Source organism: Talpa occidentalis, unplaced genomic scaffold (assembly GCF_014898055.3).
Source record: "Talpa occidentalis isolate TD23 unplaced genomic scaffold, MPIMG_talOcc4v2.1 talOcc4.9, whole genome shotgun sequence".
In the NCBI taxonomy this organism is placed as follows: domain Eukaryota; kingdom Metazoa; phylum Chordata; class Mammalia; order Eulipotyphla; family Talpidae; genus Talpa; species Talpa occidentalis.
Genome location: NW_023605305.1, coordinates 23,961,618 through 23,988,867, shown reverse-complemented (window position 1 = coordinate 23,988,867; position 27,250 = coordinate 23,961,618). Strand labels below are relative to the sequence as shown.

At 45.5% G+C, this 27,250-nt stretch overlaps 1 protein-coding gene across 1 annotated transcript in view; it reads right to left on the bottom strand.

Moving 5' to 3' along the window:
- MACF1 (microtubule actin crosslinking factor 1) overlaps window positions 1-27,250 on the bottom strand; it is a 210,647-nt gene that overhangs the window by 55,153 nt on the left and 128,244 nt on the right. Inside the window, exons 57-58 of the mRNA XM_054691644.1 lie at window positions 26,453-26,948; window positions 23,855-25,326 (exon numbers count right to left, since the gene is read on the bottom strand). Coding sequence (XP_054547619.1) covers window positions 23,855-25,326; window positions 26,453-26,948 — 1,968 coding nt within the window. The remainder of the gene's footprint in view (window positions 1-23,854; window positions 25,327-26,452; window positions 26,949-27,250) is intronic.

The following is a 27,250-nucleotide window of genomic DNA, read 5'->3' as shown; positions in this document are numbered from 1 at the left end:
GGGGACAGAGAAAAGGGGAAGATGTCAGTCCTGGACCCTTTTCTCATTCTATCCTCTCTTCCTAGACAATTCCATCCATTCTCAGGCCTCTGAATATTAACCATTATAAATGCTTATGACTCCCTCTCATCTAAGTTTCAAACCTGCATATTCAATTACTTTCTTACTATTGACATACATATGAATCAACCTGAATAGTACCTCTGACTTTCCCCTCCCTCCAAATCTGTTCACCCCTGTAACAACAATTTACCACTGTCCTCACTCCCCAATCCACTCAGTTGTACAGATGACAACCTAGAAATAATCCTGGATAACTCCCCCCGCTGCTTACTCCCAACATGAAAGATATTATCAGGGCTTGTTGATTTCACCTCCAGGATACATCTTGAATGCAACCGTCTCCAAATGCACCCGCCATTTCTCTAGCCAAGCCACTGGACACCGCAATAACCCATCAGCCTCTCTGCTCTGTCCTTGATCCCTATAATCCATTCTATTCATAGTAGTCAGGGTGATTTTCTTAAAAATTTAACAAGCCACTCTGTTTTCTGTTTTCCGTGCCAATTATAAGACAAACTAATAAAATATAAGATAATGAAAATGAGATTTATACATCCCAAATAATGTTTACTGTCAATGTGGACTGGTTGTCTCTATCTTTAAGCTGAGAGTAATCTTTAAAAAATGTAAATGTAATCATTTCGCTTCTTAGACCTTCAGTAGTTTCTTTAGAGGGCTTCTTCTCAGTTCCTCCCTTCCCACCTCTCTCACTTTATTCAGATGAGCACTCCTCTCCCTCCCTCACTGTAGGCTTTCTTTTAGTTTTAACATGCAGAGCTCTTTCCAGCCCCCACTTCCTTTATCTGGAATGCTTTTCCCTGATTTTTTGCTTAAGAAACATCTCTTTATCCTTCAGGTTTTACTTCAAAAATTTTTTCCCTCACCATAACTGAAATTAAATTCCTCTATTATTTCTTAGCATAGCCTTTCTTAAAGCATTTACCACAATTTGTAAGTATATATTTGTATCATTTTTTGCTTAATCTCTACCTTCCCATTATAGTTTAAGTTCTACAAGGGCAGGTCTCTCACATCCTGCACAGAGAAGGTGCACAATAAACACTCAGTGGGTAAACAGAAATGCTGTGGGAGACGCGAACAAACCCATGAAGATTCTGCGATCAGCTGAGCAATGAAATACTAAAGTGAAATTATGGGTTTCCCAATTTTTGCTTAAAAAAACTTGGCAAATTTAAATTTTATAGGACCCCTATTTTACACAAAAACTCTCTTTTCTTCCTTCAAGTTAATAGCTAGAAATAAGACTGACAAAATCTATAAATGAAGAGGTTAAGTTACTGCAGTTTGCTTGCAAACAGTAGACAAGTTCTGGCACTTTGCTCCTCCTACCAAACCCTGTTATTGCTACTAGAAAGCCTGTATCTATTTTAACCATGTGCACATTTGCACATGTATGTACACACACACACACTGGATCTAAAGCATAAAGACATTCATTCTAAATCACATTTCAGGTATGATGGCTTGCACAGTTCTAAGTGTTTATATATAAAAATAACAGGTTCAATTGCCTCTAAAACCCCTTTGAAAAATGAAATTATACATCTCTCATCTTGGAAAAACTTGTTCTCAATTTTCACCAATTTAGCAAATTCCATATACTTCAATTATTTCTATAGTGATAGTTGTTCTGTTTCAATAAATGTTTTCAAAATAGCTTCTCTACATTTTTATCAGTTAGTAGTTCTGACTAGGGCTATGGTTTAGATTTCTCCTTTTGCAGATTCAGGCATCTTCTTGCTTCCAGATAGTCCATAAAATAACCATGCTTCAAAGATGATGGGAAACCGGGCCTCCCCGGTGACGCAGCGGTTGAGCACTGGGTTGTGAAGCTGCCCACAGCCTCTGCGGCGCCGGTTCGATCCCCGGCTGCTCCCCGGCCACCGGAGGAGGGTCCCACATGGTGCGCAGACCTCTCCTGCGGTCCGCTGCTCCCCTCAACAGTGTACTTTGGTCCTTCTGCCTGCTCTGCTCCCTGCTCTGGCTCTGGTGAATTCTCTCACCCTCCCGCGCTTCTGACTATACCCAGTGCTTGTATAAACAAACAAACAAATAAATAAAACATGCCTTTAAAAAAAAAAAAAAAGATGATGGGAAACCTTGCCTGGGGTACCAGGCAATATTTCATAAAATGACCACCTCCTGTAGCTGGAAGGACTCCTAGAGATTACCTAGACCCATCCATTCATTTTGTAGATGGAAACTAAGATCCCAGAAACTGATAAGTACTTCTCTGAGTTATTTTTTCCTTTATGCAGATTTAATTGGCTCCTTATTAATTTAATTCCTGTATTTCACTGCTTATTGCTGTTGGCTTTGTTATTAGAAATACTCGGTGTAATCCAGAATGCTAGTGACTGTGGATAGGTTACTGGCATCTCCGGATCAATCCTGAGTTCAGAGAAACTCAGAAAACTGAATCAAATTCATGAATCCAAAAGGCGATACATTCTAATTTGATGGAGCACTACCTTATGAAAAACTGGTGAAGCCCAAGGTGACATCACCAACACTCAGCTAAATGGGAAGACCTCATGGTCCGCAACCAAAATGACTCTCCACTGCTAGTCGCTGTGTGCTTAAGTAGTGCACTGGCCAACCAGAGCTGCCCTGAAAGGCTGTGTAAGGATGGATGCGAAAACCCAACTTTCCTTAGGCACCCACGGATATTCGAGAGATTGATACTCATCCATTTAGTCAGTGAATAGCTGCTATGAAGAAGGTCCTGTTTTGGTTTCTAGGGATGGTATAAAATCAAAACCACCTCTGTACTCAGTAATCCCTAATTATACTGATCAGAATCACACTTGTGACTTCTTCAATGCTTACCACTGACCAAATGACACTGGGGCAATGAGCTGTGGAAAGCTGCTGCTTTCAAATTCCTTTGACCACGAGTGTGCGATGGTTTTCTAAGATAGTCTGCTCTCTCCCATTAAGAATCTCATAGCATCTTGGAGTAAGCGACACCCAGGAGGACAGTTAGCCCAATTCCCTTAATTTTATAAAGAAATAAGAGGTTCAGGTGATTTGCTTCAGGACACAAAGGTTGACAAGATGACTAAAATACCTCTATTTTCATGAACATTGTGCTTTATTCTGGTTTTAGGAAACATACCTTTGCACTGGACAGCTATTATTCACACATCTGTATATTGCTTTCACCCAACCTGTCTTGGTGTATTCTTTCAACTAACCAACATATCTATCTGACAGGGGAAGGGGGAGGATACTGAGTGTTTGAAATCTCATACATGTGGTGCTTTAAATGGGTCATCTCATTTTATTCTCACAATCCCCATGGTTCTTCTGACTTAACAAATGAGGAAATTGGAGACTCAGGATATCTAACTTTCCCAGAGTGGTTAAGTAGTAACCACGCCAGGTTTCACTCCAAAGTCACTTTGGCCTCTACCTGACCAAGTTCTAGCTGACTGCTGGCATAATGATCAATACCCAGCCTCTCGCTTTAGGAAAGAACAGGCGCACTGTAAATTTCAAAAGCAGAGTCACCCTTTTTTGTGAAAAAGCTTTTTCAAAATGTAAGCCAACAACTGTTTACATTACCGTTTTCCTTGGACTTGGCTTATCTCTGAGTAAAATAACCAAGTACAAATGATAAAGTTTTCACCAGATGAAAGTAAGATATATTTTCAACCATGAACTCAACAGAAAGACCTGAATAGCCAAGGGCCTCAAAGAAAACCAGAGAAAGGACAATCTGTGCCCTTTTCAATCACCACCAAGTCAGAGAATTTGCAAATCTCACTTTCATCTCCAGATCCTTCCCCAACAAAAGAGCAACAATTACCTCATTTGAATTTAATCCATCAGTTGCAGCCAGAGGCACTTTCCCAGACAGCACTGTGCCAGTCACCTCTTTTATTCCCAAACCTGGGGAATCAAGGTCCTCCTTCATCCACACTGCAGTGGGGGAAGCCTCCTCTAGAACAGGAGCTCCTTCTTCTGAGACAGGCACTGAGTCAGTGTGGGGAACAGTGTCTCCAAGGAAGAGTACAGGAGCAGAGAAACCCTCCTCCATAGCAGGCACTGCAGCAACTGGGGAGGCTGGGTCCTCTGGGATGGGCACTGTGACAGCTGGGGTTGAAGGCTTCTCAGGGGCCGGCACTGTAGCAGCTTCAGCAGCAGGTTCCTCGGGGGTGGGCACTCTCACAGTGAGGGTGACTAGCTCCTCTGGGGTGGGCACTGAAGTAGCTGGGGCTGCAGGCTCTTCCCGGGAGAGCACTGTAGCAATTTCAGCAGCAGGTTCCTCTGGTGTGGGCAGTGCAGCACTGGGGGCTGCAGGTTCCTCTGGGGTGGGTAATCTAACTGTTGGGGTATCAGTTTCCTCTGTAGCAGGCACTGCAGCAGCTGGAGTGGCAGGCCCTTCTAGGGTGTCATCCCCTGTGGTGGGCATTGCTGCAGCTGGAGCAGTCCCCTGAGAAGCAGCCACTGCAGCAGCGGGGGCCAAAGCCCCTTTGGGGGCTGATACTGCTGCAGCTGGGAGCTCCTCCACTGTGGTGACCACTGAAGCAGCTGGGACAAGGCCCTCTGTGGTGGCCACTGAAGTGAGTGGTACATCCTCCTCTGGCAAGGGCAGGGTGGCAGCGGCTATGGCAGTTCCCTCTGGGACAGCCACTGCAGCAGCCGGGGCAGCAAGCCCCTCTTGGGTGGTCATTGCAGCAACTGGGATATCGTCCTCTAAGGCAGGCTCTGCAGCAGTCGGGGCAGGCTTCTGCGGGGTGGGCATGTATTCCTCCAAAACTGGTTCGGTATTAGTAGTCCTGGGAATGTGCGCCTCATTTAGCAGCGAATCTGCCTCTCTCATTTCTGTCTCCCCTCCCTCTAAGGAGGCCACACTCAGCTTGGGCTCTGTATCATTCACAGTTTCCACTCCCTCTCTGCTATGTCTCAGTCCTCCAGCCAGCAGGTTCACACTCAGGATCTCCGATTGTGGGGACTTCCTCTGGAGATCCTGGAAGACCTGTTCTGGGAAGTCACTATAAACATGTGCTGGGGCGCTGTTCTCTACAAGCTTTGCTTCAGAATCCAGATCTTGTGGCTCACCATCCTCCTGACAAACTTCTCCTCTGGACAATTCACAAAAGTCCACGTTTCCCAAGGAGGTCAAGCTGTTGTGTTCTTGATTAACAACCCCTTCCTCACCTTCCACGTGATTCTCATCTGTTAGTAAATGTGAATCATAGGGTAACACCCCTACTTCAGATCCTGAGGTAACATCAGTTAGCTCATATCCCAAAGCAGAACTGAGCGGGACCCTCTCAACACACTCTTTAACACCGCCCTCATTCTGACTGCAGTCTACCTGGGACAAACTGCCATTTTCTTTGGCCAGCTCAGATTCGAAGCCTGATAAATTTTTCTCACGAGAAGCCCTGCAACCAGTGTTGGACAGTTCTCCTGCGTCCAGTTTTCCTGGTGACTCCAGATCAGCTGGGTGTCTGAGCATAAATTCCCCTGCAGCTTCGGGGCTAAAAGGCACTTTTTCAGACTCCTCACTAACAGTCAAAGTGTCCCCCATAGTATCAGAGTGGGCAATAAGTTCCATAGGCACCTGAGAAGCATCCAGGGCATTAAAACGGTCACAGTTCAACCCAGTATCATAGTCCTTTACCCTCACATTTAAAAGGCCTGCATGTTCCTTTTCTAAGACAGCCTCTGGAAAATGACTAATTACAAGTGAATTTTCTGCATCTTGGGATGGGGCCAGCCCTTCAGAAGAGGCTTGATTCTCCAGCTCAACTAAAGGAGTCACTCCTTCTTCACACAAACACTCCTTTTCAAGTTCAAGAAACATCTGTACTGAATCCGTGTCAGAGAGTGGCTCTGGGTCGACAGGACCAACAGCACATTCTAAGTCTGAAACAAGATCTTCTAGTCCCTGAGCGGATCTTTCTTTCAGCTCACCGACAGCGCCCTCACCTGTGAGAACACAGCTGTAATCAGGTGGTGTATCCCCGAGAACGGAAGCCAACTGGTTCCTAGCTGGTTGTGGGTCGTCAGAGTGACAAATCTGACCAACGTCTAGGTGGTCAAGCGGCCCCGAGGCAGCAGCTGAGCAATCTGCTCCGCCCTCCACCACAGCTACACTGTGTGTTTGTTCTCTTTCTTCAAAAATATCTGCCAGGCTGTTCTTTTTTTCATCTGCCATTAGAGAAGTCTTTCCCCTCTCTGAGAGCTTGTTTTCCTCCCATTCCTCCTCAGCCTCCATCATGATCCATCGCTCATCCTCTTCAAACTTTAGCTCAGATTCTGTTTTTTCTCTCAGGCTGGGAGTCATGAGAATATGCAATTCTGGATCCAACAGCTCTTCGCTCAAACAAGGGGAGAGAGGTGGCATTTCCACAGTGCAAGCTGTATCCCCAAGGGGGTGCTGCTTCTCAGTGAAGCCTCCCTTAGCCAAACTTTTCATGGCTCTGGGCCAGGTTGCACTTGAGAATCTGTGTTCCTGCATTACATCCGTGTTACCACTTACTGTCGCAGTTTCTGATTCCAGAGGCTGGAATTCATAGGGAGAGCTCTCACTGTGCTGCTGCAATCTAAACTCCTGGCAGTCTCTACTTGAATTTTTTGCATCCTGCACTTCTGGAATACCTATGGATTTGGATACATGTTCCAGAGTCACTGACTCTGACTGATGTTCCCTGGAGTCCAAACGACCAGAACTTTCTGTCAATGCAGAACTGGATTCCTTCTTCTCTTGCAAGGAAGCATTTGAAACACCGGCTTCTGAAACCTCACTGAGAGAAGCTTCCATCCTTTCTGCAAATTCTGGAAAATTAGGTGGCATGAAGGACTTCCAGGACCTCCTGTTAACATTGTCTTTCCGTTCTGCATTTGGCCGCCTTCTGGGCAGCACAGGTGCTGACTTCTGCACATCACTGCTTAGCTTTAATGCATCAAATATTATTCTTTCATCCAGTTTTTTGCCTTCTGGTGCTCTAGATTCAAAGACATTGGAGGCTGCTCCTAATGTACCATTGCTGGAGATAGTACTTCCTTCCATCTTTTCCATGGTGCTTTTTGAAGTCTGATTAAGCTTTGACCCCTGGTCAATTTGTTCATTTATCCTCATTGTATCATATATGGACCGCTGCGGAACATAGCAATCCTCTATATAGCCATCCTCGTCCTCTCCTTTCCCCAGGCAGGTGGGGTTCTGCCTTAAACAGTCTGGCCTGCTGAGTGGCTTACCCATACTTTTTTCAATCAAAATGAATCATCAACCTTTAAAAAGTTTTTCACGATTTCCACAAAAATGCATTCTGCACAAGTTAAGAGTCCGCTTACATGTTCATAACCCCAAACCACCAGTTGGATCTGCCCTCCGGAAAGTCCTGGAAGTCCCACTTTGAAACCATGCTGGGAGAAGCTCTAAGAGTAACAGCTTTTTCCTCACAGGCTAGCAGCCTCATAGTTGCAGACAGATAAACCGTGCGAGTTCATCAACAAACAAAATAAATCCTTGTATGGCTTTTAATTTTTTCTTTTTTTTTTTTTTTAAAGAGCACTGCTCTTTTCAAATTCAGTCAGTAGAAAAATCATGTGATACTGACAAGTCTCCTTCAATATCTAGTTCCACTCACTCCTGACCCGAAACAGAGTTGGAAGCCGAGAATTTAGACCGACCGTGTCCTTAACAACAATGGCACAGCCTTTACAGTCTTCACGGGCGGCCCAGACTCCCAGGAATTCCTTTCATTTTAACCTCAGTTCCAGCCCCGGAGAGTCCAGCTGGTCTGAATTAGCCATCCGTGCTCCCGAGTCCGGGTGTTTGCATTTGAACTGGGCTGGACGGCGGATATTCCTGCAACTTTAAACACAGGAAGTCCTTCGTTCGGGGCCAGCGCGGGGCTTCCTGTCTCCAGAACATCATGGCATTGTTGTGGCTCCCGGAGCGGCCGGCGCCGCGGCCGCAAATCGAGGCGAGTGGGGCGGGCGCCGGGCCTCGCGCGGCCGCCGGGGCTCGGCCGGGGCCGGCTCAGCGCGGCCCGCTCCCCCCCGCCGCGCCGCGCCGCGCGCCCCGAGGGCCAGGGTCGCCTACCGCAGGCTGGCAGGTGGCTCCGGCCGCGCCGGCCTCGGGTCCCGCGCTCAGGAAGTTAGTTTGTCCCTCCGGCCGCCGAGTCCCGCGCGCCGCGGGCGCCGCCCGCCCCGCCGCCGCCCGTGCCCGGGCCCCGCCGCCGCGCCGCGCGCCGCATGTCCAGCGGCCGCCTCCGCTCGCGCCCCGCCGGCCGCCGGCCCCCGCGCAGCTGTCACGGCCCCGGCACGCAAACTTCTGGCCGCGAACAAAAGGCTCCGCTCGGGCCGGGCGGGGGCGCGCCCTCCTCCCTCGCGCCGCGGCCCGCGCGCCCGCCCGCCGCTCCCGGACGCGCTGGGCCGGCGGCGCCCTCCTCCCCTCGCCGCGCGCCCCGCCCCGCCGGCCGCCCTGGACGCCGCGGAGCCGACGCGGAGAGCCCGGGCGGGGGCGGGGCGGAGCCGCGCGGGCGGGGCGCGGGGCGCCGAGAGGGGCGCGGGGCGGCGGCGGGGATTGGAGGCCGAGGCGCCGAGGGCGGGCCTCCGAGCGGCTCGGGAGAGCGAGCCCGGGCGCCGTGCGCTCGGCTCGCCGGGCCGGCCCACACCCGCCGCGCCCCGCGGCCGAGGGGGAGGCGCCGCCCCCCCAGAGGGCGAGGTGGGGGGAGCGGCACCCGCGAGTCTCCGCCGCGCCGCGCAAATCCCCTGACAAAGGGAAGCCCCGCCCTCCCCCCGCAGGCGCCCCCGCCGCCCCCGGCCCCGGCCCAAGGGCGCGCGAGCCCGCAAGGGCGCCCCCGCCGCCCCCCGGCCGGCCGCCTCTGCCAAGGGCCGCGCGGGCCCGTCCGCCCGCGGGGTTTCGTGGGCTGCGCCGGCGGCGGGCGCCGCTCTCGGCCCCGGGTCTGCGGCCAAGGACGCCCTGGTCCCACCAATGTCACCTTTAGCGCGCCCCGGCCGGGCCCGAGCCCACTCCAGCCGAAAACTCGCCGCCTTCCTCGTGTCCAGAGGAATCCGGTCACGCTCAGAGACCGAGTTACTGGATAAACTCCGGGCATTTTCTCTCCCCGCCCCGAACCCCTACATACATCTGGTCAGTCCTTTCTCAAACCAGGGTGTCCCTGCCCGCAGACCTGAGTGTGGCAATGACAGGGGAGCAGGGGGTTGGGGCGGTGGAGATGGTGCCCACGTACACCGGGAATCCGTCATTGCTGGGCACATGCAAGGAAACCAGGGCCAGCTGAAAACCATGGGTCTGCATTTCACATCTCAAAGAAGAAAATCCTGGGGAAAGGTGGTCCACAATGCTGTCCACCGCTTTCGGGCTTTTAGGAAAGCCATCTGGTCACTTGGTAACTGTTAAACAGAGAGTACAAAGGGCAACCCAGGAAATCGACTCCTGGAGGTGCCAGCCTTTCTGTGGGGGTGCATCACGCTGCTCTATTTGTGATGGCCATTTTCTTATGAAGGAAAAAAATATTAAAAATTCTGAATCCGTCAGGCTATGCGGTTGCCATAGACGGCAAAAATTATGGAAAAATACTTCTATCTTTACACAAACAGTAAGTGAATACTTGGTGTGTGGAGATGCAGGAGGGAAACCCTGAGCTGAGCCTTGGGTTTACTTAGGGAACCAGAGAGGTCCTTGGCAAAAATGAGGTGCAGGCTGAAGCCTGTGATCAGAATTAAGCAACTAAAAGACCTTTCATTGGAAAAATGTTTTCCACTTCATCTCTCACTTCCAAAGAGGCAATGATCAATTCTGCCCACTCATACCCAAAAGACTCTCTCACCATCTGTAAACTGAAAAGGGGGAAGGGGGAGACTGGATTTTGACAGTCTTAACTTTAACATTCTTTAGTTATAAGCCTGTTAAAGAAGCTGTCCCAGAATCCCGAGTCCTCTGGGTCCTATACTGCAAGACACTAGAAACCCTGTCCTTGAGGAAAAACACTAGAAGGAACCATGAATACTTGACCTAGAGAGGTTCCAGGCAATAGGCTTAACATGAAGTTATCTGAAGGGCTGGGATGTGGGAGGAAGGAAGCTTGTTCTGAATGTCTTCCTTCAGCTGGCACACTAAGATCCAAGGGCAGATTTTGAACCAAAAAAGAGCTTTCTTATATCTATTCAATGAATAGGGTGTCCCCCAATGTGGTTACTTTTCTGACCCTGGAAGTGTGTGAACAGAAGTTCAAGCCATCACAGTTGGCAGGGATTTGGGGAAACAGATTCACAAATCCGCTATCAGTTTGTTCAGAATGAATTTTAAGGTCCTTTCTAACTGACACACTGTTAGCCTAAAACCCAATCAGTTTACATGATACTTAACATTTTCAGGGAATTCAGGTTTTAATTTTCCTTTAATTATTCAATACAATTAGTAAAATCTAGGGAAGGCAAGATCAGTTTCAACAGCAACTCTCCCTGGCCAGATACACTCACTTAAGTGTTCAGATATCATAATAGACCGTTCAAGTATGCCAGGGCCCCTCTGGCGGGAAGAATCCGAGGAATTCTGGCTCTAGACTCGGGGTGGGTGGTTATTCTATTATAAAGAATGATCTTGATGTGGAATCACAAACTTCGTGGCCAGAAATTCCTTTCCTGTTTCCTCACCAAGTCAGGTGCCAATAAATTCAGTCTTTTCTTAATCTCTCCCTACACCTATATACCTTACTCTCACCACTCTTATTATAACATATATAAGTAGAACGTTTTAGCAATTATGAAGTTCAGATTCAAATCACTCATCAGCTTATATCACACTCTCTCTGACTAAAGAGTTAGGAGAATATTACTGAGAAACCTCAGTAATAATATAAAAAGGATGATATAAAGTTGTCTAGTCCCTGCCCCCTCCCCCCCCAAAAAAGAAGCTAAAAGAGTGCTTTGTTCATTTAAAAACAATCATTAGTGGGTGTTTAGAAAGAAATCAAGTGAGGAAGTGCTAGGTCTCTTTCCTCCATGTCTTATTTTTTATCTGTTGGTGACTTTCTTGTTAGTTTTGGTATGTGGAACTCTGCCAAAAGCCCTCTCAGTGACTGAAATAAACACCTGATAGAGTGTTCAGCCCTTGTTACCCTGATAGCTCCAACAATAACAACAACAAAAAGCATCCGTTCTTTTCACATGTTGTGTGCAAACTTTTATAGAAGTATGGGGTGATACAGAGAGCCTCTTTGGGTGCTCCCTCTACTCCTGTAAAGACAAACAAGCATGCTGAATCCAAATTTCAAATTAGTTTTAGTTAGTTGATCATAGGGTTCAAAGAATTCTCTGCTCATTTCATAATGCCTAAGAACAGAATCTGGTGTCAGATTTTCCTTCAGTGAACTTAGAAGAAAGAACAATTCTGGCCTTCCCTGCTGTCGTCCTACTCAAAGACAGCTGGTGGCGTCTCCTCATATCCTCACCCAGCTCCCTTTCCAAGTTCTGGACCTGTTCCTTTGCCTGTGTTGGCTCCCCACGTGAACCACCAGCCTGCCCACCAGGAGAAATTGGAGACCTCAGGGCCTCACTTCCTTAGCGTCTACACTGCCTTTTCATCTACCTCTTTCTCTCAAAGGATTAGTTATGACTAGAGGGGGATACAGAAGACCGGTTGGATCTTGCACACTTTAAATCTACAAAATGCCTTTCATCTTGGGATCTCTAGACTTTACAAGCGTTTACTTATTGGCAAGTGGAAACTTCACAGTATTCGTCTGTACCTGTTGGGCATCAGTCACTGCCGACCTTTGGTGTTTTTGTTACATAGATACAGCCACAGAGTGGCTCATTAAGCAATACCGCATGGCATGAAACTTGTTTTACGCGGGACACTAACCATCTTGATGCTATTTGAGCCCTCGTGTAGTCCCAAACCCATGAGAAAACTTTCCACACACTCTGCAGGAACTCTCATGACCCCTGTAAGACCTTTCCTGCTTGTAAATTTCCCAAAAGACAGTATATTAATCCCTTTCTTAGCTACTCACCAAGACAGTGGTGGTGACAAAAGTATGGGGCTTTGCAAGTTAAAAAAGATCTGAGAAGACTGGGAGGAAGGCAGGCGGGGGAATAAGGGAAAGTTCTGTGGAGGGAATCACAGTTATGCATTAGAACTTGGAGACACAGAGATGCTAAGGACAAGGATTTCTAAGTCAAAGCTAGAGGCAGGGACTTAAGAAGCTGGGTTCCTAAAGGAGCAAATTCTAAGTCTGCATGGCTTAAGTACAGGGTATACGAAAGTGGAAAACAAGAGGTGGGAATGGTAATTAGGTCAAGGCCAGTTCACCAGGGCCTTGGTGTCAATGTGAAACATGAATTTGTGGGGTGTTTCCTAAACAAACAAAACCCCCAAACATTACTACATGAAGATTTATCTATTTAAACTTAACAGGGGATTAGAAGAGTTATTGAGTGGTGTATGGGAAAGTTTCCTAAGAATTTGGGACTGGATGTGCATTCAACTGTCATTTAATGTGTGTGTGTGTGTGTGTGTGTATGTGTGTGTATAAATAGATATAATTTTTAATTTCAAATCCTTAATTAAGATATGAAGCCTTGGATGGCAAACTTACTTGTTGATAGTAATATAGCTATTAAATGCCTTTACTCTTTAAGATTTGAACCTAGACCTGCTGATACTGCACCATCAGTAGCTACAGAACAGGTTGCACATAGGGAGGATTGAGGGTAGAGCAATCAGCTAGGAAGGTTATACAGTTCTGGAAAGAGGTAACAAAAGCATGAACTTTTGAAAACAAGGAAGGGGAGTGTGAAAAAAAATTGCAGAGGCAAATAACTGGAATTAACATTTACCAGATAAAAGGTTAAGAGAATAGGGAGAAAATAATACTCTCGTCCTAACTTTGGGTTATCAAGGGCGTAGGAGTGCTATAAAACAGCAACAAGGAGGAAGAAAATATCTGAAGATAGCATATTCAGTTTAGCGCACACCAAGCAGGAAGTACTCAGGCGCTCTCCACGGGGAGGCATCCGGAAAGGCCTTCACACATAAGGAATACACAGAGGAGATACAGATCTGGAAACAGTCTCACAAACAACACAGCGGGTTGGCCATCACAGTGGATGGGTGTGGAGAGAGAAGAAAAGAGGCCAGTGATAGAATTTTGGGAGCCACACTTTTGGAGGGTAGGATGACAAAGCAAAACAACAAGCAGAGAGCGGCCAGAGAAGGGAAGGGGGAGAGAACGGTGCCACGAAAGTAAACAGACGGGAGGGTCTGAGAAATAAGGTAGGACATTAAATGCCGCATAATGGATGAGGACAAGGAGTGAGACAAGGCCACCAGGTCTGATTAGGAAGTCACTGAATACTCCAAAAGAACAGTTGAGATGCAGTGATGGGGCTCGGGTCAGATCACAGGGGCAAAAGGGAAGCAGCGGTGAGAAAGTCATGGCCTTTCTTCCTGAGACTGTCTTTTGGCTTCCATGACACTGCTATTCCAATGCCCCCTTCTGAGCCAGTCACACGGTGTATCCTTGATTCTTTTGTTTTTGTCCATTCAATAAATATTTATTGGGGTCTACTATGCACCCTAAACTAGTCCAGGCACTGAGGGAGAGTGTGATGAGCAAGACTGCTCAGGAGACTGCATTCTAGGAAGGGAGACAGACACTCATTTACATTCAGTTGTGAATAAGTACTCTGAAAGGAAAGCAAACAGTGCCAAGAGAGAATAGATCTGGGGGTCCCTAACATGACCTGGAGGCTCAGGTGAGACCCTTCTGAGAGAGTTACAATGTGGGCTTTCACTTGAGACTGAACAGTCTTTCAGTTCCAGGGCTGCATGGCTGTTTCTAGGAATAGGTTCTTGGTTTGAATCTTCAAGAAATCTTGCTGTAGGGCCTCCCTGGTGGCGCAAGGGGTTAAGACGCAACCTATGAAGCTGTCCACAGCCTCTGCAGCACGAGTTCGATTCCCCAGCCGGCCAGGGAGCAACCCACATGGCACTGCAGACCTCTCCTGGCTCGCCTGCTGCTCTCCTCAGCAGTGTACTTCGGTCAGTCTGCCTGTTCTGCTCCCCACTCTGTCTCTGGTGAGTCTTCTCACCCCCCCACACCTCTGGCCTGTGCCCCAGCTCTTGTATGCATAAATAAATAAATCTTAAAAAAAAAAAATCTTGCTGTAGAGGGTCTCTTTCCAATATTAGAAAAGAAGGCAATAAATAATGCAGGGGCCAGAGACTTCTGAAAACTGTCTTTCATTTAGTTACTAAAGCAATCCTTACCATTGATTATAAACAAACAACTCAGGTTTGAATATAAAGAATTAGACCAAAATCAGAGTTCTTCTTATAGGAGGGAACTGCAAGATGATAGAGATATTAATGATTCACTAGAATGGAGGAAGTGGATTCCAGCTGGAGAAGACCCAAGATAAGTCCAATTTCTTTGAATTCTTATCTTCTTCCCTTGACTCATATATACACATAACCAAGCATTAGAAACACATATTTGCTGAAACTGAAAAATTACTTTTTTATAAAACATCTTGAGCCAAGATACATATACATACATATATATATATATATATATATGCTAGACAGATGAATTATATCTGTGTTTTTAAGCTGCTTTCTTCTGCAATTGAGCTGATATTTTTTTCCTCTCACATCTCAACATTTTAATTAAAGATTGATTAATATTAAGAGGTGTCTCTCCAAAAGATGCTGACTTGGTATGCACACAGTGGCAACAGAGGAAGATAACATGCTCTATGTTAAAATCTAATTAGGCCAAGGACCCTGAGATCATTAAAGCCAATCTGATGGGTAACTCTGAGTGACTGCGGAAGTCAGAGCTGGTAATGGCCTCTGGTTAATTCTGGTTAATGATATGAAAGTAACATTGATCTGTACAGCATATAAGCCAAGGTTAAATGGTCTCAGGAAAACCTGCTAGCTGGTGGGATTCCAATATGAATAAACACATTAACAAGTGAATAAGTAAATAAGTAAACTTGTGTATGTGTGTATATATACATAAAGTATATTTAAAGCTGTGTAAAAGATGGAGTCATGACCTAAATCCACCTACGTATATTTTTTAGAGATTTATTTTTATTTATTTATGCGTACAAGAACTGGAGTGTGGGCCAGAGGTGTGGGGGATGAGAGGATTCAATAGAGACACAGTGGGTAGCAGAACAGGTGGATCTACTGAAATACACTGCTGAGGGGTGCAGTGGGAAAGACACAATAGGTCTGCTGTGCCATATGAGTTAGCTCCCTGGCTTGGGATCAAACTGATAATGCAGTGGCTAGTGATAGCTTGATAGCACTGAGACTAACCCCTGCACCACCAGGGAAGCCAAAAACCCACCTATGCATTGAGGTGGAATAAAGGTTAAGGTTAGAATCAAGCTCTGTATTTGTTCCCCTCAGGAAATCTGTTTTGTCCATCCACTTGTTTCACTGTTCTCATCAAACTAAGTTTATCCCCTTACTTTCTATTTCTCCAAGAAGAATGAATCTAACCTGGTGCTGGGCCTTAGAGCAAGCCTTTTGGGGAATGACCATTTGTAGACCAAAGAGTGTGACCTTCCTTTTAAAAAAGATTTCATAATATTTTAATTTGTATGTCTGGATAAACTTAATATATGCCTAGTGCTTTCATTCACATCACTTCATTTACTTCTCATAAAAACCCTAATGGTATGATTTACCATTGTTTATATTTTATAGTTGAAGTAACTATATAGAGGTTAAGTAATTGTCCCCAAGGTCACTCAGCTTGTAAATGGTAGAGGCTGAATTAAAAGCTGGATATTTCTGACTGGAACTGACATCTAATTTTTTTCACTTCACCAAGCTGAATGAAACATGAAGATTTTTAACTGCCAACTGAGTAAATGACAACTTTGACTCTTAAGTGATAGATAATTACAAAACAGTATTTCAGAATCTGGCTTTCTTCAAGTGTAACTGAAGTGGCAAATTTTCCTTAATTTTGCTTTGCTCAGGTTAATGAAAAGAAGCAGTGAGCTGAGAGATCATGTAGGCTTGGTAGAGAGCTAGGAGTCAAGTAGGTAAAATACATAGAGAGTGTTTGAGATAAATGGGTGGCCTATGCAGGAAATAACACTAGAAAGACAGTGAGGATCAAATACAGTTTCTAAGACTAGAGAAGGAAAAGGCTGGTGGCCCAGATATGAACTTGTTCTGAAGGATGCTATCATTTAATCTGTCGATCAGATGGCTCCTGAACTGATCTGGGGGAAAGATAAGCACTCACAGGAAGAACGATGACTACAGGCAGACACGAAGGGAAAACCATGTTGGAGGCTCAAGTTTTAGAAGGCTGCTGCATAATTTATGTCAATTTTTTTCTGTGGGAACCATGTGCGTACATGCTGACTGTCCAATCACACCAGCACTCTGCATTTCTAACAGAGGATCCTTTGTTCCAAATAGCAAGACTCAAAAGAGACAGAGTCTGATAAAATCACACTGAGATCAGTACTCCCAGCTGGTGCAGGGGCTGATGCCATTCCATAACACACCCTACAGGAAGCAGCCTGAGATACACAGCTGATTGATTTCCACAGCAGGAGCCTTGTGGCAGGGTGTGGTGGGGACTGGTCAAGCATGGAGAGAATTCTTTAGCCACTGACTCACATTAGTTCACCAAGATTCTGGTTTTATCCAACACATCTGTATAAGTCACTCTCAAACCAACTCTATTTCTTAACTAATTTTGAAAAAAAGGGTGAAAGCTATGTAGTTTCCCCAGAGAGTGGTTTCCCCAGAGAGTGGAACTATTTCATCAGTTATCTCTTACTTGTCATGGAATCTGAAGAGGTAAACTCCCTCCCTCCCAACCTCCATCTTTCTAGAAATGGGTTGAATAGTTTTTGTTATTGTATAATATACAGGGACTATCCTGTATATTATAGGATATTTAGCAGCAGACACTGAATGCCAAATGTCTCTGGATATTGTCAAGTGTCCCCCAAAGGGCAAAACTGGCCCCCACTTGAAAAGCACTGATCAAGCCTGAGCTTTGGTGCCAAATAGACTTTTCTAATTCCACTTCTAACATTTATTTGCAATGGGTCTTCAACAAGTTACATTTACATCTTGAAGTCTCAGTTTTCTTACCTGTAAATGTCTGATTTTATAGGAACAGTTATTTTTTTTAAAGATTTATTTTTATTTATTTATGCATACAAAAACTGGGGGGTAGGCCAGGTGCAGGGGGTGAGAGGATTCACCAGAGACAGAGTGGGAAGCAGAACAGGCAGATCTACTGAAGTACACTGCTGAGGGGAGCAGCGGGCAAGACAGGAGAGGTCTGCTATGCCATGTGGGTCAGCTCCCTGGCTGGGGATCGAAATCATGTCGCAGTGGCTGGTGATAGCTTGATAGTGCTCAGACTTTAACCCCTGCGCCACCAGGGAGGCTCTATAGGGGCGGTTTTTAGGATTAGAGATCTTTTAGACTTAGCACTCTCTTGCTGCACTTAACCTCACTATCACTGCAGTTCTCCGTACCTATCTTCCATACGCCCTTGTTAACTAGAGACTGGGACCCCAGTACACTACAAGGCCCAGCACAGAGCCAGCAGCTAAGAAGGATGATGTTAAGAAAACATGGAGTCCCTTCCTCCTAATCCCTACAAAGGATCCACTGGACCATAATCAACCACCTGGCACTTATTCTCACACTCCTGGGTGGCCAAAGTTCTGAAAGGTCCACATTTCAAATCACAGTTCTGGCGTAAGGAGAACAACCTGTGAAGGCCTGGGGAGTAAATGCATCCCATTAACCTTCCATAGTCAATACCAGAGGCTGGTATATGAAAAGAACTCTGTAGTGCTAGTGGCAGCATACTAAGGAAGGTGGAGACATAGCAGATTCTCCCCATAGCTAGATTTTTCCTACTGGGACAGCTGAGACCTGGAAAGAATTCATTTGGCAGGAGAAAGCCTTTGCTGTGGTGATGCATTGGTGCAGTGCTTAGCATGACTGACTCCCTCTGGGACTCATTTTATTCCTGGTGAACCAACCAACCCTAACAAAAGTGTCCTTCAAATCAACTCAGTATACTTTCTAGAAGCTCACTGCTTTATAGCCCGTATGCCACCCAGCTAGCTAGCTTGAAAATGCCCAGAATTTTCTGGAGCTTCAAGGTTAAAACCACTTACCATTCATTTCTAGACAGCAAGATACAGGCCTGGTCTGCAAGTCTGTGCTTATCTCAACTGTGTTCACTAATCAGAGAATCAGCAATAAGCACAAGTTCTGCATAGGGTGAATTCCAGCTATTTTGGAACATATCTTTCTTCCTCTGTGTACAATGAATCTTAGTTGCAAATGTGACATGGTGACACTATATATGAAGAGTGAATTCAAACTGCTTTGAAAGTCCTTTCTTTGGAATGAGGATATATTCATTTGTTGCTTGAAAATCTTCCCTTGCTCTCAAAATTTCCAGACATATTTCTGTGTCTGCTTTCTTGCCTACCTTCCATTTGGTTTTATTACCTTCATTAAAGCAAGGGGCTCGTTTAAGATGAGGTAAGAGCTGCATTCTTGGGATTTCGCTGATGTTGCTGATATTTAAAATACTTAAAACAGGACTGAAAAAGTTCAACATGAAGAAAACTTAAAGGCCTTAAAGGCTCCTTTACCTCTCCCTACCCAGTTGCTACCATGGGGGTGGAGAGGATTATTACAGAGCACTGGAATTTTTTGGTGAGGGTAAGGTAGGGAGAGGGGGTGTCACATAAGGTTATAAATATCAGCGGTTGAGTTCTGGCTGAGAACAACTGGGACGACCTCCCCTTAAAGGCAGAGCATAAGGAAACTCCCTGAAGTATTTCCACAAAGGCTGTTCTTCTCTTCAGAAATGCACCATCAACCAAACACCTGCATCAACAACTAAATGCAAAATAAACTGCAGATGCCAGGGAGAGTGATTAGGAGATTTTAAAGCACAGACTAGCACCAGCAAAGACAAAGAATCCAGGGTCTGTCCTAAAGGAAGGCTGACTTCCAGGCAGTGTTGCTACTGTGCAGTAACTATCAGATTTCCAGAAGGCAGCTTGCTACATAAATATTTAACTTCATCCATGAGCACCTTTACAACTGCATTTTGTTTCCCACATGTACTATAGGAGGTGATTTTCTTCCAGGGGAGATTTTGTCTTCCAGGGGGCACGTGACAGTGTTGGCGACAATTTTGGTTGTCACATTGGGAAAGGGCTGCGAGCTACCACGTCTAGTGGGCAGGGCAGGGATGCTGCTAAACATCCTACCCTGCATAGCACAACCCCCTCCCTCCCCCCTCAAAGAATTATCTAGCCCCAAATGTTGAGAGTGCTGAGGCGGAAAAACCCTGTTCTAGAGTAGTCTCTTTACTTGGACTCTAGTAGTTCCTACTGGAGTAACTTTGCTTAGGAAAAAAACCAAGACAGGCTAGAAGCGGCAGGGGAGGGGAGTGGGGTGGGGGTGGGGGCCCACTCAGCCCCTCTTGGCTGCTGTAAGGCTGGAGATTCCAAAACCTCCAGGTGACAGACAGGTCACACCAAGTGTGCTTTCCTTTCTTTCCAAGGACATGCAGATAGTGCTGACCTTGTTTGCTTTATTCTCTAGTGAATTTAACTGGCAAAAAAGTAGATGAGCTGATACTGTCTTTGTAATTATTTGAAAGGAAGGAGGAAGTATTTTTTGTGCAAACTGGCAGTCTTTCAGCTTCATGTCCTCTCTTCCATGGGTTTTTACATGTGCTCATTGGGACGCCTCAGCGTGCTTTACATAAGGCAAAAAAATTCAAATGAAGGGGTTTCCAGGCTTTCTTGCTCTGATGTCACAGTAGGCTATCCAGGTCTCTGCTCTCTGCTCAGCCTTACTTAGGCGTGAGAACAGTCGTAGGGAAGCTGCTGCCTCACCTGTCTGGTCAGCCTGGCCTCAAAGACAAGGGAGGGGAAGCTGGCTGGCCAACGCACACCAGGTGAAGTGAGCTTTTGTGAGAAATCCACAGACCTGAAAAAGGTTCCCATTTTCTCACTTGTCTTTTCTTGTCACTGAGTGGGAGAGTGCCAAGCTGAAGCCTGGATATATAGTAAACATAAATACATGTGGAGAATGGAGCATGTGAGGGCGCGTTTCTCGATACCGGTCACCAGACTGATGCCCAAAGCACCTCGTGCTTTCTGACCGAGGGGCCAGCATGGTTCCTGTGGGGGCGGGGGACGGGAGGCTTGAGACTTAGAATGATCTCAACTCTTGACTATAAAACCCACACCAGGAATTTCAAAATAAGGAAAAGCCTCTCCTTATCATCAGATTGACCATATTTCTTTCTTCTCCAAATTTCACCTCTTTTTCTACCCTCTCCAGGAAGACCACCCTGGGGGAATTCTTTGGCTTAAGTATCAGTGAAATAAAGGCCTCTCTCTCCTTGCTAGTCTCCTGTTGAGTACATACAATTCCTTTTCCTCGATCACCAGAACTCTCTTGTTCTTGTCAGGAAAACGGAATTTCTTGTCAGGAAAACGGAATTTCCTGAAGAGATTAGCCAAGGTCTTTTCCTTCCAGTTTTCTGAAAACATGCTCCATATTCTCATTTGTGATTTCTGGCATTGTTTCTTGCTTTCTACTTCCAACAGAGAGCTGAATCTCTAGTCAAGGACCTACCTCAGGAAGGTTCGCGGTCTCTGTCTGTTTAGAATGGAAGAGACTTACCTGCATTCTCATCTGCCGGGTCCTTCCTGGCTGACCAGAATCTATCAATTATTCAGAAGCAATTGAGGGAAAAGCCTTTCTCAGGAATAATAACTTTCAGTTTTTCACGTTAATTTAAGGAGGAAATAACTTTCCCCGCAGGCAAACTGCCCCTCTCTGTGTTTGCCAGCGCTATTGCACAGTCCCAAGTAAGCCTAGGGTTCTCAGACTGGCCTCATCTGTCTGTCTTGCTCCCTGCCCGGGGGGATCACTAGGTCAAAGCAGAGCCTGCATTTCTGCTGCAGAGATTCATATCTGCTTCTCTTAAGCAGATTCTGTGCCGAGAGGGATCCTTTTAGAAAAAGGAAAGCACAGGAAACTTAAAGCTAACGCTGTCTTTCAAAATATATGTTTATCTCTGTTTCTTCTTTTTTAAAAACAACTTGAATATGAAAGCAGAGCCACAATTTATGACTCTGTCCTGCTGCCGCTGTGAGGGAAGATGAATCTATCGCTGGCCTACACAGCACATTAATCTAGGAGCTCAATGCTCAATTCATGAAAATGACTCAGTTCTCAGAATGGATCCAAAAAGACTTTCCCTTTACTTATCCTCCAGGGGACTGGGGGACTGAGACAGGGAGTTTCCCCCTCTCATCCTTTCATTTCCCATGAGCTCAGCATGAGCTAAGCCAGGGTGTGTGCCTCCCCTCCTGCCCAAAGACCACTGGAACTAGGCTTCTGGATCTGCACCCCCATCTTGAGCAGGGATACTTATCATTTTATATTAACTACCTACTGACTAAATGGTGGGTCACACATGGGGCACTTTTCCACTATTCTCCCTCTCTTCTTCTAGTCTTGTCAACAACAGCCCCTGCAGGTAAACCCACTGCAGGTGCCCAGCTGGCCAGTGTGTGGTTCCTGCCCTCACATCCAGAGAAACAACCTGCTATAACCACCAATAAAGCAGCTACTGCACTCTGAACACAATCCAGGCTATAAATAAAACACGGCCATGTCCAGTAATTTCTTGAAATCATCCAGACACATCAAAATTCACAATGTCTCTCGAAATCAAATATTAAATGAAAAGAAAATGATTACTTGTCCTTGAATCCAAACACTACTTACACTTGCCCTTGGACTCTTTTTTAATATTCTAGTTCATATTTAACACAATTTTAATAGGCTTGTTCACTTCATTTTCTCGCTTGCTGAAGATTAGAAAGAAGGGTTAGATGGCTAAAGGCAGACCCAGTGAGAGCAGTGAAAAACAACAGCAGCAAGAAAGAGTGCCTCTGCCTCCCCCACACGCCCTACCTGGACACACAGCCCATCCAACGAGCACAATACAGAAGCCCTGAACAAGAACTTCAACTCAGAACTCAAAACTCAAACTGCATAGCAGTTAGGGACAGGGACATCTAATACAAAGTCGCTCCAAATGTCTCCAATACCCTTGAGGATATCACCACAGTAGAGAACAGTATGACCTTCTCAGGGATGTTAACCTGCACTCACACTTATGGACAGGAAAAACTTACACACAACGTAGTGCTGAGAAAATCAGACAAACAAAATTTTAAATAAATCCCTTGTCAACCAGAATCTACTTGATGAAACTATTCTGGAACCTAAAGGGGTAAGTTCCAATTTTCTGAGAAAATCTGTTTAGTTGGGTAGACAATTAATTCCAAGTAACATGATCCAAATAAATTGGGTAAGTGAAGCATGTCTGCAAAGAGCCTGCTTCTGAAACGCTTACAATGGAAAAGGTACACAATGAAGAGGGAAGTCGCCAGGCACTGGAGCAGGGGAAACCATGTGACTGAATTCTCCTTCCCTACCCTTTCCTTATCTGGGTGCCTCCAGAAACTCAATGCGATGACTTGCATGGATCTAAGTCAACTCGGACTAATTTGCAGCTTAGACTAACTGCACTGTCTCTAGACAGCGTAAAGGGGCTTCAGCCAACGCCCCCACTTTAGTGCTGAACATCCATAAGATAAAGCAGCCCTTCTGAAACAGCCACCTTCCTGCACTTGCCCATGTGGTTCTGACCTGGTGACAATACCATGTCTCCACCCATGTTCACAGTAAGAATCTCCAGAGGTGAGAGCTCTGGGTGAACAAATTAACTCTGATGTGTAGAATACTACCTGTGTAAGTGGGGATAATTAATACTAGTGATGGAAATAAGGTGTTCCAGATCTAGTCCATGCACCAGGAAGCAAACAGCAGCAGAGAAACCTATGGCAGTAGAGGGAGGCACTTTTAGGTATTTACAGCAGAGGAAACTCTTGGGGCAAAAGGCTCACACATTGAGAGCCAAGACCCAATAGACAGGCCTAAGAGCTCTGAGTCCCTGAGCCAGAAAATTCCCTCTTTTGAGTCAACTCCTCTAATTTCCCCCTGTTTTTTTAATTTAGACTCACAAAATCTCAGGAGTAGAAATTCTGACTCAGGCAAGGAATCAAAACATTTTTGCAATTAAGGCAATGCTTCTCAAATTCCCATGTAGATAGAGAATTTGTGCTCTTGGGTACAAGTGTAGTCTTGCTACAAGCGGAACACGTCTTTGAAGTGTCTGTGTTTTACACCTTAATTCATGAGCATTTTATCTCATAATACACCAATAAAACATCAACAATTTCCCCTTGGAATCTTCACTTCGGGAAGATGAGCTCATGTTTATCTTAGGGATCTCATACGTCAATTTGAAAAGCAGGGACCTGAAGAAACATTCACTGCTGTTAAGTGATCAGTTAATCTGATGACTCAAGAAAGCACAAGAGGAGATTCTTAGATAAGGCTTGGACATTTCTTTCTATACCCTTAATTGGTTATAAACACTAAAATAAACTGCAACAGAAAAATGTTCAAACCACTTGCTCAGAATTCTGTTCAAGAGGCTGTTTACTTTCCAAACACTGCTCCAGTGGCGATGGAAGTGAGGAGAATGAAACCAGGGACAGAAATGTAGAGGTACACTCTACCAGTTTTCAAGTTACAAGAAAAATGCATGTATTAAGACAGACAAAGAGGAAGACATAATGGAAGACTTACTTTAAAATCTGCTAGCTGTTGGTTGATGACATCCACTTCGGTCCCCACTACCCACTGGAGGGCCTCGCCCTCCTCTGCCGCTGTGGTCATGTCATTGAGTACCTTCAACTTCCTATAGAAGTCCTCCACTCGGCCCAGGGTCAGCTCAAGCTGCTCCTGGCGAGCTTTGCTCCTCTCTGTCAGTTTGCCACACTGCTTGCTCAGGGCTTCTAGCTCCCTCTTGAGACCTAGCAAGTCCAGAGTGCCCTCTTCCTCCAGCATCTGTCGGCACTCTGCTTCAGAGGCTTCTATGTCTAATTTGAGGGCTTGGATTTTGTTAAGGAACAGCCGCACGTCTTCAATTTGGGACTGGAGGCTGTCAGTGTCTCTGCCCACAGCACCCATGCCGTCGAGCTCATCGTCCAGGTCAGCCAACTGAGAAAACATCTCTCGGACTCGGCAGTGAAATTGGCCAATCCCCTCCAGCTTGTTTTCCATTGCCATGCAACTGCTGTTCACTCTTTCTTTCACTTCCAAGAACTCTTTCTGGGTGACCTCGGCTTGTTGTAAAAGTTGGGAAGCATCAGATCCATCTGGGGCATCTTCTACCAGGCCCTGGGTGAAGTTCCTCAGATAGTCTACCTGAGGTTCCAGGGCCTGCAGCACTTCCTGTTGAGCTCGAAGCTTCTCCAGGTTCTTGTTGCTGCAGGCTTGAGAACCTAGAGCATCAAAGATCTCAAGTTGGTGTTTGGCCCCTTCAACCTTTTTTTCAATATTCTTAAAGCTTTCCTGGAACTCCTTGAGCCTCTGGGTCATCTCTTCAAGGGACCCTGTTCTGGCCTGTAGCTCTTCTGTAATGGAATCCATGTTCTGGTTGATCCCAGCCTTCTCATCCCGAATATCATCCTCATCCGTTTCTGAAGAATTGATCAGAATGTCAGCAGCACTGTTCAATATTTCCAGCAGGGAACGGCGTTTTTCTACCTCGCTCAGCATAGCTTTTGACCTCAGGAGATTGGTCTCCAGCTGCACTGGATCCAGAGTGACCCGCAAGTCAGACATCTTGGCTTTGCAATCTTCTATCCATGGCACAAGGTCATCCACATGCCACTGATATTTCTGAGCTTTCTGCACACAGTCCTTTAGCCTGGATTGTCTGTCTGCAGTTTTTTTACTGAGTTCTTCCCAGTGGCTTTTGAGCTCAACCAGTTGGTTTTGCAAAGTCTTTTTCTCTTCTCCAGGAGGCACAGAAAGCAGCAGAGATTCTCCTTCAGCCACAATCACCTCGTAGGAACCACTGTGTTGGTTAAGGCTCTTCTGAAATTCTTCATTCTCCTGGAGCTGAGACTGTAGCTTCTCCAATTTTGCAGAAATTGGGCAGTTTTTTGCTTGCTGGCTTTGTTTGTCATCCAACCAGGTTCTCAGCTCATCAAACATTTGCTGGAACTGTTGCGTGCTGGCAAGAGCTGCCTGGAGTCTGTTCATGCGATCAGCTGAAATGAGAAAATCAAACTTTAATCAATCACGTTTGAACATGACATTTAAAATGTTTGCAGAACTATTTACAATAGGTAAAACCTGGTAACAACCCAAATGCCCAAAAATAGATGACTGGATCAAGAAGATGTGGCATATATACACATGGAATATTATTCAGCAATCAAAAAAGATAAACTCATGCCTTTCGCAGCAACGTGAATGGAACTAGAAGGAATTATGCTCAGTGAAATAAGCCAAAAAGAAAAATAAAAATATCGGATAGTTTCATTTATAGCAGGAACATAGGGGATCCAAATAAGACATCAATGTAAAAAAATAATAACAGTATAAAACACAACAAAGCAAAAATGGACAATTATAAATCAGAGACATACTGCAGGGGAGGAGGAGGGAGAGAGATCAGAGGGAGGGAGGGAGGAGCACAGGGGACTGAGGTGATGGTGCACAGGTGCCCTAGTGAAGGAAACTCTTTGGGGACTATATCTGAGAGGTTGGGAGAAGCAAGTATTGTTTAAAAATAAAAAATGATGTAAAAAATAAAAAAAAATTTTTAAAAAGTTTGCTGAGAGCAGATGGGTCTAATCTTAGGGGAAGGAAACTAATGTTAACTGATGGCCTACCATAAAAGACGCACACAGCTAGGTTCCTTCAAATATTGTATCTTATTTAATCCTCACATCAATCTTGTAAGGTGATTAAGTTGGTAAAAAGCCATAAACGCTACAGAGGCATTGAATTAATGACAAAATTTTTCTTGCACAAGGCCATCATAGGAAGTTTAGAACATGTTCTAATTTTGCATTTTTGGTGAGTAGCAGTGGAGGAACATGTGTAACTCCAGCTACAACTATGAGCATAAATCTCTCCCTGCTGGTTGAATGTATATTAGAGCTTTAATCTCTACGATGATGTTATGTAAAGCGGCACATATCGCTAAAACCCAATCAATGTGCAATGACCATGACAGTTCTCACAGAAGTTAGACGAAGGGATGGGGTATTGCTCTTCTGAGTCCAAAAACTACATGAGGGTCACCCTAGATTCTTGGGACTACCACTAATTTATTTCTTTTGACTTGCTACTAATATTGGCAACAGTGTAGACCTCATGTTAACTCACCTGCAAGGTCTTCTAAACCTTGGAGAGGTACAGCCACTGTCTCCAAACGTTTCTTCAGCTCATCCTTGAGGTACTGCTCACCAATGAGCACTGAGAGCTCGTCACAGAGCGTCTGTGCCTCCTTAATCTCATGGTCTAATTGCTCCAAATCAGACCGAATCTCACTGGTCTCCTCCAGTTGCTGCTTTACAGCCTCAGGTTGGGTGCTGATGGCCGACTGGCCACTCAGTCGCTGTCCAACAGCCTTCACCTTCTCTGATAAGTCCTGAAGCAGTTCTTGGTACTGGGTGCTTTTGACAATGGCTTGGTCAATTTGGCTGGAACGGGAGTTGAGTTTGTCAGTCAGCTCAACCCACTTCTGATTGATGCTCTGGAGTTCTTTCTGTACTTGGCTGGTGGATGGAGAGACGTCTCCAGGGCCTGTTAGGATGCCCTGAGCTGCCTCATTCAGCTGCTCATGCTGTTGCTTGCGTGCTTCAAATTCCTTCAGCATAAACTGTCATAGAAATAACACCAAGATGTTTAGAGAGAAAAGACAGATCTAAAACAATGTCAAAACAAAAACTGATTTTGGATCATGCTAAGTCATGTCTCTCCCTTTAGACAATCAACTAGAAAACTCGAAGGACCAGACTTAGGAAAAAATAGTATCTCTTAAAGCAAGTACTTAATAAAAACTTGTTTTGAAAGGACATTGATTAGGTCTTTTTTATATACTTTCCTATTTCAACATCAGCGACTAAGGTCGGCCTTGGCTGGGAAACCAGTTTGTTTTCTGACTGCACTAATCAGCTTTGC